This window comes from Leuciscus leuciscus (genome assembly GCF_965113295.1).
Source record: "Leuciscus leuciscus genome assembly, chromosome: 14".
NCBI lineage: Eukaryota > Metazoa > Chordata > Actinopteri > Cypriniformes > Leuciscidae > Leuciscus > Leuciscus leuciscus.
The window spans coordinates 18,034,076-18,047,284 of record NC_138738.1 but is presented as its reverse complement, the minus strand read 5'-3'; the positions used below and the strand labels follow the sequence as shown (position 1 = coordinate 18,047,284).

The 13,209-nt window shown below is 35.8% G+C and overlaps 2 protein-coding genes across 2 annotated transcripts; one reads left to right on the top strand and one right to left on the bottom strand.

Moving 5' to 3' along the window:
• Window positions 1–2,841: 2,841 nt before the first annotated feature.
• cUnh1orf146 (chromosome Un C1orf146 homolog) lies at window positions 2,842–5,544 on the top strand (the record flags this gene model as incomplete). Its single annotated transcript, XM_082190134.1, has 4 exons — window positions 2,842–2,864; window positions 4,270–4,473; window positions 4,755–4,833; window positions 5,070–5,544. 4 exons carry the CDS (start codon window positions 2,842–2,844, stop codon window positions 5,178–5,180), a joined length of 417 nt encoding a protein of 138 aa, XP_082046260.1. The 3' UTR covers window positions 5,181–5,544.
• glmnb (glomulin, FKBP associated protein b) lies at window positions 4,295–12,646 on the bottom strand. The gene is made up of 19 exons (XM_082189541.1): window positions 12,204–12,646; window positions 11,805–11,924; window positions 11,005–11,115; window positions 9,752–9,860; window positions 9,381–9,618; window positions 8,696–8,798; window positions 8,437–8,615; window positions 8,060–8,113; window positions 7,930–7,960; window positions 7,722–7,811; window positions 7,369–7,410; window positions 7,201–7,274; window positions 6,985–7,069; window positions 6,758–6,867; window positions 6,135–6,192; window positions 5,892–6,027; window positions 5,715–5,806; window positions 5,536–5,626; window positions 4,295–4,428 (listed from the first exon to the last, which is right to left on the bottom strand). Exons 1-18 carry the CDS (start codon window positions 12,273–12,275, stop codon window positions 5,540–5,542), a joined length of 1,791 nt encoding a protein of 596 aa, XP_082045667.1. The 5' UTR covers window positions 12,276–12,646; the 3' UTR covers window positions 4,295–4,428; window positions 5,536–5,539.
• Between the last annotated feature and the right edge of the window lie 563 nt (window positions 12,647–13,209).

The following is a 13,209-nucleotide window of genomic DNA, read 5'->3' as shown; positions in this document are numbered from 1 at the left end:
GATTCTATTAAAGAAACCCACAAAATCCAACAATTGCCATCACTTCTCCTTTGTTGATTAGCTTTATTAGAAATACAACTTGGAAAAGATAAAAGTTTTCACTGCTAAAAAAACTAAACAAAAAAAAACACATTTTTACTCCTTGTAAAAAAAAATTGTGTATTTAGAATCTTTAATTCTTCGTCAATTTAGAACATCATTGTGAGTAAAAATATAATGTCAATTAAAAAACAGAATTTCATAGCAGTTTACCAATGTGTGTCTTTTTTTCTCTCCTGCCAAATAAGCTAAAATAAAATAGACCAAATGAACTGAGGTTTAGAAAGGTGCATTTACTCTGTGGGTTGTAGTGTTTAATTTTATGTTTCTATTGTGTATGCTATACCCTGGCTACATATATAGCCTACCTACACAACAAAACAAAATAAAATAAACTAATTGTTGTAAAAAAATTATATAAAATAATACAAAAATATATATGTGTGTGTGTGTGTGTGTGTGTGTTTTGTTTGATGTTTTCCATAAATTATATTTTGAGTTTGACAATTTGAGTAACTAGGTGAATTAACATTCAGCATTTCTTTCTGTATGTTCACACCATAGACTGTAAAAAAATAGGCTCGATGGTGTTTTAGGCCCCCAATGGCTCCTTAGAGGCAGCTAACCCTACCCTCAACATTAAACCTACCCATCCCCTCGCTGCCTGGAAGGCGCCGTTGGGGGCATAAAACACCAAGTGCCAAAAAATAGGGTTCACACCGCCGACTTGAGCTGCAAAGAAGCTCTGGCCGCCCTGTCAAGGACGCTTGTCAAGAAGTACGGGGAAGCATGTAACGCTTTGGCCGCTCTGAAGTCTGTGTCACACCATGAAATGTAAACAGAAAAAACAAGCAATACATTGACACTAGGAACCTTTTATAATGACAGCATTTTATAACCGTTTTGGTCACATTTGAACCGGGGAAAAAAATATTTTGATTAATATGCGCGAGGGAGAGAGAGCAAGACGTATTGTTTGAAGACGGTGAAGGTGAGTGCGCGCGCGCGCGCGCGGCCGGGGCTCTCTCTCATTTGTAACTGGTCCCTATATGAAAATAACGTCTTATCATAAATGATAGGAAACCTTTTATATATAATATATAGGCTACTTTGTTGAAGAAAACTTTTAGCACCGTAACTGAATATCAAGCCAACAAACTGGAAATGGCAAGCGATACCAACACCTCTTGGAAAACAACCGTTATAATCAGCACCTCACCTCAGGTTGGTTTTCCGTTGGTTGGCTAATAACGTTAGCTTGCTGTTAAAGTTTATAGGTTGTAGTTGTCATAGCTTTAAGTAAAATATTTTTTTCTGTTTTTGATTGTACTAATTTGACTTATTGACCGACTGAATCACACTTATTTACCGACTGAATCACACTTATTTTTGCGCGTATCTGCTTTTATTTTGTATTGTCTTCGCAGTGTGATGAACCCTCACAGATTCTTGCGCAGCAGCACAGGGTTCGCCGCTCGGACAACATTCTGTCCTCTTCTTTTGTTTTCCCCTTGTCAGGTAAAAAGTAACTTAGTTAACGTTAAACTTCATCGGTAAATGTAATACTTTATAGATTAGGCTATGTCCTACTTAATTTTTATTAATTTCATTTCATAACGAACTTGTATGCAGCTCAATGTGCAGAAGCTTCCGCTAACTTAGTTCAGAACTGCTGTCCTGCCTGTCCATCACAATGTAGAGCAATCAGCCTGGCAACAACATGTAATTGTATTAAACGTACAGTATGGGATTTTTTCTCCACTAGGGGTCGCTAACCTATTTACAATAACAAAGGCGTAGATTGATGACGCAACATTTGCTATGAATTATGGATTTTGTCGTCAACGTCAAGCCGACCGATCTAATAATGTATATGGATTACTGAATACATCGATGCTTTTATCATGACTGTGATATGAAGCAGTTCGGGATTGCTAAGAGACAGCTATCAGCTCCAAACGCGATGCGAGTCCCGCGGATATAAAAGGAATATGGACATTTCATTCTACCGAACTACACGCAGAATTACTACTCACAGGTCAGTTTATTAGACAAATTAAACTTGAGAGGTAACGCAGCGCTGTTTCACTTGGTCTAACATTACACTATCACTCTAAACTGCATTTGAATGTGTTGAAATGTAGCTATGTGTTAACGTTAGTTTGTCTGTATGAGACTAGCAGTAAGCTAGCTAGATCAACATTAGAATAACATACAGATCATATTCTAACATTTTATCATTGTTGAACTATATAACCTTGATTAGTTTTATGTAAATGTGCTCACCTGTTTAATAAAGTAACTTACATCTAGGAGTTGTCGAAGTCTCGGACGTGGAGCTCTCGTTTATATAGTGTCCATGGGAGCTCTCGACATCTCGAAAACACCGCGCTGATATTGATTCTCGGTTTAGTTCTCCTTTTTTATCCAAAGTCTGCTTGCCATGGTCCATAATGTTTGAACGAAACAACAACAGCGTGCAAATAGACATTGCGAACTACACAGTTGTCCGCGTCAGTTTGGTTACTATCAGAGGGCTCTGGTTCATAGCTCTGGTTGCCATGGCAGCACGAGCGGAAACCAGAGACAACACGGATATGACGGCATTGACGGCGACAAAACGGAAATAAAGACACCGTGTCTTCGAATTAAAATATTAATTTCTCTGGATTTAGAAGTTAATTGGAACTGTCGGGATAATGTAAATACACAACTTTAACAAATATATAACATAGATATAGTGATTTTTTATATTTTTAAAAAAAAAATAAAAAATATTGTGCCTTTAACTTAAATAGTACAATGCCAACTGTGACGGAGAACATGTAACGTTAGCTGCTAACGTTATATGCTGCAAGTTCGAACTGACATGCGCTTGGGAAATCGTAGCCACATCGCTGCGAAAATATACCCGAGACACGAGGGGTAGGCTAAATAATGGATTCTCTTACTCGTTTTTCACTGTGGATAGATCTTTGTTAGTGTCTAACTATTGAAAGTAAACTTTGTAAATATATATATATATATATATATATATATATATAATTTAAACGTAATGCAGCAACCCATATAGAGTGCTGCAGTGATGGCAATATCTGTAGGCCAACCCGGAAGTCACCCTGGTTCCCTTGACAAAAAAAAACGTTTTTTTTTTTTTTTTACATTGGCTTTTGGATTATTGCAGAAAATAATTTATGTGACCAAAAAAAAGTTTTTTTATCATGATAATCTTCACAAATTAACACAACTTTGATACATTTTGAACCCTAAATTCAATTGGTACTAGAAGTGAATGCTAAACCTTGGATGAATGAAGGCTTTATAGTCCCATTTAGCCACTTGTTAGCAACTGCCTTTTTCAAGACAAAATCAAATCATCAAAAAACTCAAAGGGGTATTACTGATTTATTTATTTCATGTTGTAAAATAAAATGTGAACATGTCTTTTGTTAAAGATATTTAGGCTGGGTCTTTTTTAAAATCTTGTTTTACCACAGACCTTATTTCTGGCATTTAACACAAAACTATTTAAAAAAAACCTATTGATTTCAGCTGGAAGTGCTAAAATGCTAACTTGTTTCTGTGGTTTTGCCTACACTACAGAACCATGTAATTCTCTCTGTTAGGAAACCATTGAGAAGTTCAGGCAAGCACTTACACTGTTACAAAAGTACAGACAGAAGTTTTATTCGGTCAGAATGTTTAGAAAAGTATGCATTTATTTATTTATTTATTTATTTATTAATTATTATTTTTTAAATCAGTTATAGTAGAAAGCCAAAATGAGAAATATTCAACAACACACTGTTTTTATTAAGAACCCTTTTTACATTTCCGTAATTCTCAAAAGTGAAGTCATAGTTGAGTAAACTTCTATAGTGGTGAACAGAAGACTACAGCAAATATGATTTTAGCACTCTCATTTGTCCCAATATTAAAAGAAAAAAAATCCACAATAGCTTTTCCACGACTTTCCAAAGGAGGGGAAAAAAATTATTGTTTACGGCAGTCAGAAGGGAAAAATATGTCAAATTTCAGTTGTAGAAACACCCTTGCAGCAGTGATGCCTAGTTTTTTGTAATTTCATGCCAAGGATATATTACGTATACAAGTATAGTGTTGTAAATGTACATAAATAAATACAAAATTTAAATATAAAAAACTACATTAATGAAGTTAATAACTGTGGAAACACAGTCTGTGAAAATAGATCCCAGGTGTACACTGAAGAGTTGCCTTCTCTTCACTTTTCTGTTGCACAGGTACGGCTTTCTTGCTGGTCACACTGGAGGAGTTTTCAGCTAAGCTTGAGAATACAGAACTTTTTGAGAGAATTGAAAAGTTAATGGAGGTACATAGAAACAGTTTTCTTCTGCTTCAAGCCCCAGTCTATGGAAAAAGAGAGTGGGACATATTCTCATCAGTGCAGAACAGGTGCGTGATCATTTAAAATCTACAAATGTACAACATTATTTTGAAAGCATACATTACATACAGCCAATTCTAGACATGGCATCTAGAGATTCATTCAGACTCATTGAATAAGATGCCCGTGTGACACAATTATTTTCCAAAGATGATTAATAATAAATAGCTGAACACACTTTGTGGAAGAGCTCAGTTCTGGCCAGCAGCAAAGAATGTTTTATTTTGAAAAAAAAAAAAAAAAAAATTTGATAAATGGTGTAATTCTGATATTTAAATTTTTGCAACAGATTCCTTGACTGTAACCTCAGAGTCATGCCCGTGCATAGTACTGCTGATGTAGTGAAGGGAATGCTGATCATCGCTAAGGTAACCTGTGATGTCTTGCACTTCAGTTTGATTTTGCTATATTGTTATCATTTTCTAGTAATGTTTTTATTTCACAATGAATGTTGTCTAGAGGTGAATTAAGTTATGGTTTTTAATGTTCATGTTACACTATTAAAGCATTTATACCAAAAAAAAATCATAATAATTTATTTTCCATATATAAGAAGTATATTAGCATGGTGCCTGCAAAATATTTAATGGCCTTTTTATTCCAGGCCACAAGTAAACCCAATGTGGAGAATTTGAGAGATCAGATGTCTTTGGCTTGTGCTCACATCGTTGATCATAGCCCAGTTTGGGGGATGCTTCAAGAGATACAGTTCTAGTGGTATTTATGTTCATGTCCATTTATCTTCTTAATGTTTGCTATACTTATTTTTAACAGCAGATGTCAGTATTGTTTCACAGTAAGTTGTGTAAAAACTGTTAATTGGCATTCCTGCTTTGTTCATATCCTTGTAAAAACTTGTTACCTTCATAATAGCAAAATAGTTCATAAACCATTAAAAAACAAAGTATAAACTTTGCTGGAAAAGACTTCAGAGTACGAATACAGTATTGAAAATATTGATTTTGTAGCTCTCACATTGTTTTTTTATCATTGCAAAATGCAGCATGGTACAGGGAACGTAAATAAATAAAAACACATTATTCAGTTCAGACCACAGTAATTGCGCCCACTTGTTCATTTTTGACTCTCCTCAATGATCTCCTCTATACGAACCACAAGGCTTTCCATTAAGTCATATGTGACCAGGGCACACTGCAAGACCTGCAAATGATATATTTTTGTGTTATTTATGACTTATTGTCACTATTTTAAAACTGAATTCAGATAAGTCGTAGGCCTATAATCTAACCTTATCCTGTGCCTCGCGTGGCATGCTGCCAAGTGTCTCATTTTTCACAATCAAGCTCTGAACTGATCTCTTCCCCGAGGCCTCCTTAAATTCTGTGGGGAAACAAAGATGTTACTACAAGTCAAATTGAATTTTTTCACTACATTTAACTGAGATAGAACACAAAGCATGTATTACCTTTAGCCTTGATCTTTTTATCCTCTCTAAGTCTTTTTAACTCTTTTCCATAGTATGATTTTGACATGCTTAGACATACTCGTAATAATTTTGTGTAACTTTCTGAAATGTGGCACAGGTCTATCCATATTCCAGTCTGAAAATAACAGGATGGGTCTTATTAACAGAACATGATGAATATATAAGTAAAATGTAATATTTGGTGTATATTGGTGTTTTGACAAACTGTTGTAAAAATCTTACGGAAATTTCTCTTTCCTTTATCAATAAATACCGCAGGAGATTCAGAGACTCCATGACCCTTTAAAAACAATAAAGAAGAAAATATTAATATGGAAAAAAACAAACACAAATAATTCTTATTTCTTAGTCAAAAAAAAAAATTTCAGATATTTCTCGTACTTTATACAGAAAGAGTTACACACAAGAGGTGCATATAATGGTAAAAGCTGACCATCAGCAGGATGAAGCAAGGCCTAAGTAATTTATCAGGGACAGATTATCCAGACTAAGTATGTCAATCACTCTGGTTTTAGTATCATTTTAGGAATGACACAGGATCTGCCTCAAAAATTGGACTACTCACCATCTGTTCTGCATTGTGGGATCGTGGCAGTAAACCTGGACTATACACTCATAAATAAATTATAGTTAGGGATGGATTGTATTTAGTTAGTGGGAGATCTAACATTTAAAATAGAGACAGCTGCCATATGTGGAGTCTGTACTTGGGTTACGATTCATGTCAATGATTTGTTGATATGAAAGTTGATTAGATCCATCATGATGTAGTTATGTGCATTCAGTGGCTTGTCAGGCGATTGTTTCCTTTTGTAAAAGCTTGTAAAAATACAGGTCTTGTTCACCTGTCCATCCCTTGTAGCAAGTCAGTTTCATGGCCCTGTGGGAGAGTGATGGTGTCTCTGAGCAATGAGATGAGCCATGTCCCTTCAAACCAGCCATCCTTACAGGCTGACTTTAATAACAAAAGAAAATAAATATTTCTAACATCAGTGATTCAGAGTTGATCAATTGGAGAAGTGGACATTTAAGCATGTGATTCATGAATATATCCGATTGTTTTGTACACTACCTTTCTGCACAGTTCCACTTGATTCCTTATGTTTTTGATGATGATACTTTCTACCCCTGCATGATGGCTAGTCTTCATGATGCGTCTAAGAGCATTCACAAAGAAGAAATAAGCAATTAATACCCAGCGACGTTCTGACTTTTTATATTTTACATACACCAACAGATTCCATTCAAATTTTGATAGCACTTTTAATTAAACATCTAAATACCATACCTGAAAAATTTGTGCTTCGCTTCACCATTAAGCTTCTCTATAAAGAGCTGGAACACCACAAGACTTCTTGCTCTCTTAATGAAAGAGTTCAAATGACAGCAAACATAAAACTGGCTTTAATTCACTTAGATCAGATTTACATGCAAGTTTTGTCTCATTAATACTCACCAAATGCTCGATAGGACAGTCAATCATAATTTTAATTAAGTTCTGTGAACAAATAACAAAAGTTCTCTTGTAAGTTAACAATGTCATTAAAAAAGTAAACATTGCTAAAAAACACTTTTGTTTTCACCAGGGATTCGTCAATTATTAAAATTCTGGGGAAAAGAAAATCTGATATGGTACCGATATATTGTGTAGCCTTAGTTTTCACCAATATTACATTTTGTAGGTTTTAAGAAGTGGGGTGATGTTTATTTCAGTTTTTTTTAACATACACAGTATAAAACACGATAGTACATTTCAACTCAAAATGTATTTGTTTTGTTTATTCCATAATAATAAATAGTGTTGCATACCTGTGGAACCTCATGAAACGGTCTCAGCTCTAAGAGATCCGCTGGAAGACCGTAGTCTGTTACTCTTTCCAAACTTTTAACATATAAGTCCTTAAAATGCAAAAAGACATCACAAGAAAGTTACAACTCAGTACTGAAAATTTAAGTATGTGCATAATTTCCGGCACTTGTACTAACTATAATAATTTTTGGTGGAAGTTCACTTTACCAGTCCTTTCAAAATCCATGATTCATCCTTTCTGCATAGGGATACAAAGCAGGAAAGGAAGTTGGACTAAATACATGGTACACTATGTTGGCTTTTTTTTTATAAAATAAAAATTGCATTGTGTACACACCTACTCAACAGAAGATTGATGTATTCCATATTGCACTGCAGGACGAAAACAGGGCTGAAATAAAATGTCAAATTAAACCTACGTAAAAGCTCTGGTACATTAAAAGTATACCAGTCATGTAAACCATTTCAATAAAGACACTGTTATTGTGTACCATAAAAAAAAAAAAAAACACTTGTCGAAGCTCCTAACCCTTTTGGTGTATCTGAAGGCCTGAGCACAAAACAAGATTCTCAAATGAAGGGTATTTTAAACGGCTTTTGAAAGCCCATGAGATTTGTGGCCTCAACAGTTCACACTGTCTTTGAGTCTGATAAACACATGGCGAGAGGGGAAAAAACACACATTTAAAGTTTTGAGGTCTAACTGCAACTTACCTAAAAACTGCAGGAAACACTTCTATGGCAATAAGCTGGACAAACAGCAAGTACGCCATGCAAGCTCTTGATTCATTTGGATGACAATCACCTGTCTCCAGTATATCATTTTCTTTCCCCCTCAAAGGATCGTAGAACAGCATTTTTGGCAGAGACTCTTGGATCTCTGCTAAGATTGCCTAGTATTAAAAGCACAGAAACACTTAGAAGGCAAAAGTACCATGCCTAATAGTAACACGAATGTGACTGATATCATTACCATTATTTCTGTGGCAAAATTCCACAGGGGTGAAATTTCTGTCATGTTTGCCTCTCTGTCCAGCTGAACTTGGAGGAGAGGTTCGCTTAGACTCTTCATGCAACTGAGCCATTAGAGAAAGAAAGAAAACTGTGAAGAATTAGGTAAAATATTGGTTAAGATCGCATGCTTATAATCTATAAAGGGTTACATGTTTCTCCACGTTGTTGCTTAAATGACTGGGGGGTTTCAGCAAGGCTTTCAGATTTTTCAGACTTTTCACCTGTGACAACGATCATATTTTCATTTCATCAGTACTTTTTGATTACCGATTAGGCGATTACTCTTGTTTAGAACAAAACCAACTAATAATAAAATCTATTTATAGAACAATACCAACCAATATTTATATCGCATAAATGCCTTTGAACATTTAGACGTGTAGCGTCACTGCAGCACTGATATACAGTATGACAGCATTATAAATGCAGTATAGTTAGATTTAAATTGAGAGGATTACTTCTATCATTGGTATATATTGTCATATTGCCCAGCCCAGTAAAGCTGTTAGAAACATGTATTGTGAAAAGCACAATACAAATAAATTGACTTGACATACTTGGATGAATGGTTAATTTAAGCTGTACGTATTTTCCATTAAACAAATATTGTGATTGCATTAGTAAGAAGAGGTTTGAAAACATACAACTTCAGAAGAGCAGCCCTTAGTTTGGTGGACACTGAGTTTGTGTCTTGATTCTTGGCTTCCTGTACAAAGGGTTGTACAAAGGTCAGTACTGCAGTGCAGCATCGGCAGAGCCCATATACATCTTCCTGTTCCTGTTTGTGTGAGTAAGGTACAGGCAGTTTTGAAATCTGTTTCTGCAAAGAATCAAGGGCCAAAGCCAGTCCAGGGGCCTTCGACTCGCTCATTCTCAATAGCACTGGAAAGGGAACAAACAGAAAATGTGTTAATTCTTCATAGTTGCAGCCGTGTTTGTTTTTGGCTTTTATTTTAAGTTAACATGCTTTTTATTTTAAGAAAACATGCTTTTTATACTGGTTTAATTCAGTTACCTGACTGAATAAGAGGCATGAGAACAATTATGGAGTCTGAGATGGCATTTGGATCAGTGTTCTCCACTTGGTGAAGTAAAATATCGAGGAGTTCTTTCACATTGCAGATCTGCAATTAAAGTTATGCTTATGTATTGTCATCATCTTATTATTCTTATTTAAAGGGATAGTTCACTTTGAAATTAATTTTTGGTATGTTTTAGCTTACCTCAAGGGCATCCAAGATGTAGGTGTCTTTTTTTCCGCAGTAGTTTCAATTTTTATATTTTTAGGTCAAACCGTTCTTGTCTGTCAGTCAAATGCAGGTCTATGGTCATTATCTCAAAACACAAGCACAGAGTCCAAATTAAAACAATTCCCCGTCGTCCAAATTAAACAATTCCCCATCGTAAGTACACATTGATGGCCTAAGACACGAAACGAGCGGTTTGTGTGAGAAAACGAACAGTATTTATATCGTTTTTACCACTTATACACAGCCATGTCGAAGTGATCTGATCTGACGTGTACGCAGACTGGTGCATAGATATATACACTAGATGTCGCCTTAAAGACATTCGTTCCGATGAACTGCCGTATGCGACATCTAGTGTGTATATATCTATGCACCAGTCTGCACACACGTCAGATCAGATCACTCGGACATGGCTGCGTATAAGTGGTAAAAACGATATAAATACTGTTCGTTTTCTCACACAAACCGCTCGTTTCGTGTCTTAGGCCATCAATGTGTACTTACAAAATTGAAACTACTGCGGAAAAAAAGACACCTACATCTTGGATGCCCTTGAGGTAAGCTAAAACATACCAAAAATTAATTTCAAAGTGAACTATCCCTTTAAGAACCATATGTAACCCTGGACTACAAAACCAGTCACATGGGTACATTTTTGGAAATCATATGAAAACTGAATAAATAAGCTTTCCATTGATGTAAGGTTTGTTAGGATAGGACAATATTTGGCCGAGATCTAAACACTGAGAAAATCGCCTTTAAAGTTGTCCATTTATGTTCGCGATTGTGCTGCATTCACTCAGAAAAAATTACTGATTTATATATTTACGTTAGGAAATTTACAAAATATCTTCATGGAACATGATTTTTACTTGATATCCTAATGATTTTTGGCATAAAAGAAAAATCGATAATTTTGACCCATACAATGATTGTTGGCTATTACCACAAATATACCCGTGCGACATGTGACTGGCTTGTGATCCAGTGTCACATATTTGAGTAAGCACAATCTTACCTGTACAAGTTGATTGAGGATAGCTTGACAGTGGGCAGGACTCCGGTCCTTTCTCAGCACTTCATTCACCAGTGCAGGCAGTAGGCCACAGCCCATAGACCTTACTATGTGCTAGAAAGACATTTATCCTTTTATATTTTTACTTTCAATTAAACACTTTTGTATTTTTGAAACTTTTTGTATGTATTTACATATGTATGCCTACACACATGTATTAGACCTATATTCTTCACATGATTCACAATCATTTTCATGACTATTTAGCATTTGATGGATACTGGATGTTATTATTTTGAAATCAGTCATTTGTTTATTTGGTGCATTTAAGCTCTGCTTTAAAACCGCAATGGCGTGTTATTTAGTATGTGCTACATGCATGGAAAAGTGGAGCAGTGCAAGAAATTGGTAAATCAACAGCACTTAATGGAGTGCTGCTCCTGAGAGGACTTCCAGTGAAGCAAGAAATCTGACTGGTTCTCCGCTAAACTGCATTCCCACACCCAAGGGTCATGGGGCCTGTCAGTTTGGCAGAAGGACAAAGTGGCGGTTTAATACAGATACAGCCCATCAAAATTCTACCAATCCCAGTGGATTGATGTCATAAAAATGAGCCCGGGATATATCTGTGTAACATGTTGTGGCACCTGTCTGTCTCTTAAGGATACCTTCTTGTTTGCAGTAGTGTGTTATAGAATCTGAGTTGATACAAAAAGCTTTAAATCATAAAATGAGTGAGAAATGCTTTCGAATCCCTCTAAAATGAGTTTTTAAAAGCATTATGCCAATGCTTCCAGATTTACCTGATTGGCCTCCTCTTTTATGAAGTCCAGTAGTTGACTGCTGTCACCTTGGGCAATGCAGGTACGACCAGCATTCAGAAAGAGCTCATGGTCCTCTGGTTTAAAGTCTTCAGTTGTTCTCTGAAAACATGGACAAGAGTCATTGTCAAATCGCAATAGAACAATCACACTGTAAATCTTGTTTATGGGATTAAAATGAATAATAACTAACAAATGTACAAACCATTCATAGCATATTCACTCTTGCATGTTCCCTTGTGATTATGCTCTTTACAGTCATTATCATAATGCATATTTACACATATTACATTTATGCCTAACTTGATATAAATACTAACTGTTTATAACAAATTAGAAATGCATCAAAATAATATGACACTTAATTTTCTGTTTCCTCACCCATCTTTGAATTACATCCTCTAGTTGATTCACTGCCATTTTCAGAGCTGGTCTTTTCAAAAAATAGTCCATACAAGTGACTCTTCAAGGTCAGGATTATAACCAAGGCTTTTCTGCTCAAGATCTGAATGACATCTGCAATAAGAATTCAGCACAAAAGAATCGGATAGCTAGGTTTACAATGGAGGTCAGAATGTTTGAAAAGAATCGAGCAAGAGGAAATCTGACAGGGGACCCTTGTAAACCTCTTAGTAAGCATTGCAGCTGAGTATCTGCTAATAGGATTAAGAAGCAATCTAAAATAGATAGACAGAACTCTCTCGAAGGCCCTGGAAAACAGTCATGAGATTTCTCATTATAATTTACAGTCAATTAATATTTACTCAAACAAATTCTGTTTGTTCAATTGACTTTTAGTGGCAAGTAGAACTGATTAAACATTTCGCTCTCATACACAGGATTATACAGAAGACCACGCTGACTCATTATAACCCATAGTAGACTGCTCTCAAATAAACCCTGGCGTTATTTAAACAAGTCATGCCATGAAAATAATGAAAGCGCATCAGAAATTGCTTAGTTAATCTTTGGCGAGCATGTGTACTATCCCTTAGCTAAATCCCTAATAAGTCCAGCATTGCTCCAATGGACATGTAACCTGATATGAGCCATGTCTTTGACTTCCTGCATGGACAAGTATTGTAGACCCTGATTTCAGGTGTATGGAGACAAACCAGGTTTGAGCAATAGGATTTAAGCAGCAGCTGCGAAGTTTGCTCTGTCTATTACAGTGTGGTGAAAGGCTTTAACAAAAGGCACAATGTAAATATAACAGGAAAGGACAGGCTGGTTGCCTGTTAGCTTCAGATTTGCCCGTGGCTAATTGAAGACTGCTGATTTAGTGTTTTGACAGTGAACAGACTGTGTGTAATGAAAGTCGAGTGCAAAAAAAAAGATCTCTCACAGTATGTTGACAGACAAACAGGTTTGTTGTTTTTGCGTGGTC

Coding starts and splice junctions, on each gene's coding strand:
- glmnb (XM_082189541.1), bottom strand. CDS start 12,275: ATGGACTATTTTTTGAAAAGACCAGCTCTGAAAATGGCAGTGAATCAA. Junction 8,799..9,380: donor AGGGCTGCTCTTCTGAAGTT/GTATGTTTTCAA, acceptor CTAATGGCTCAG/TTGCATGAAGAGTCTAAGCG. Junction 8,616..8,695: donor ATTTTGCCACAGAAATAATG/GTAATGATATCA, acceptor TTTTAATACTAG/GCAATCTTAGCAGAGATCCA.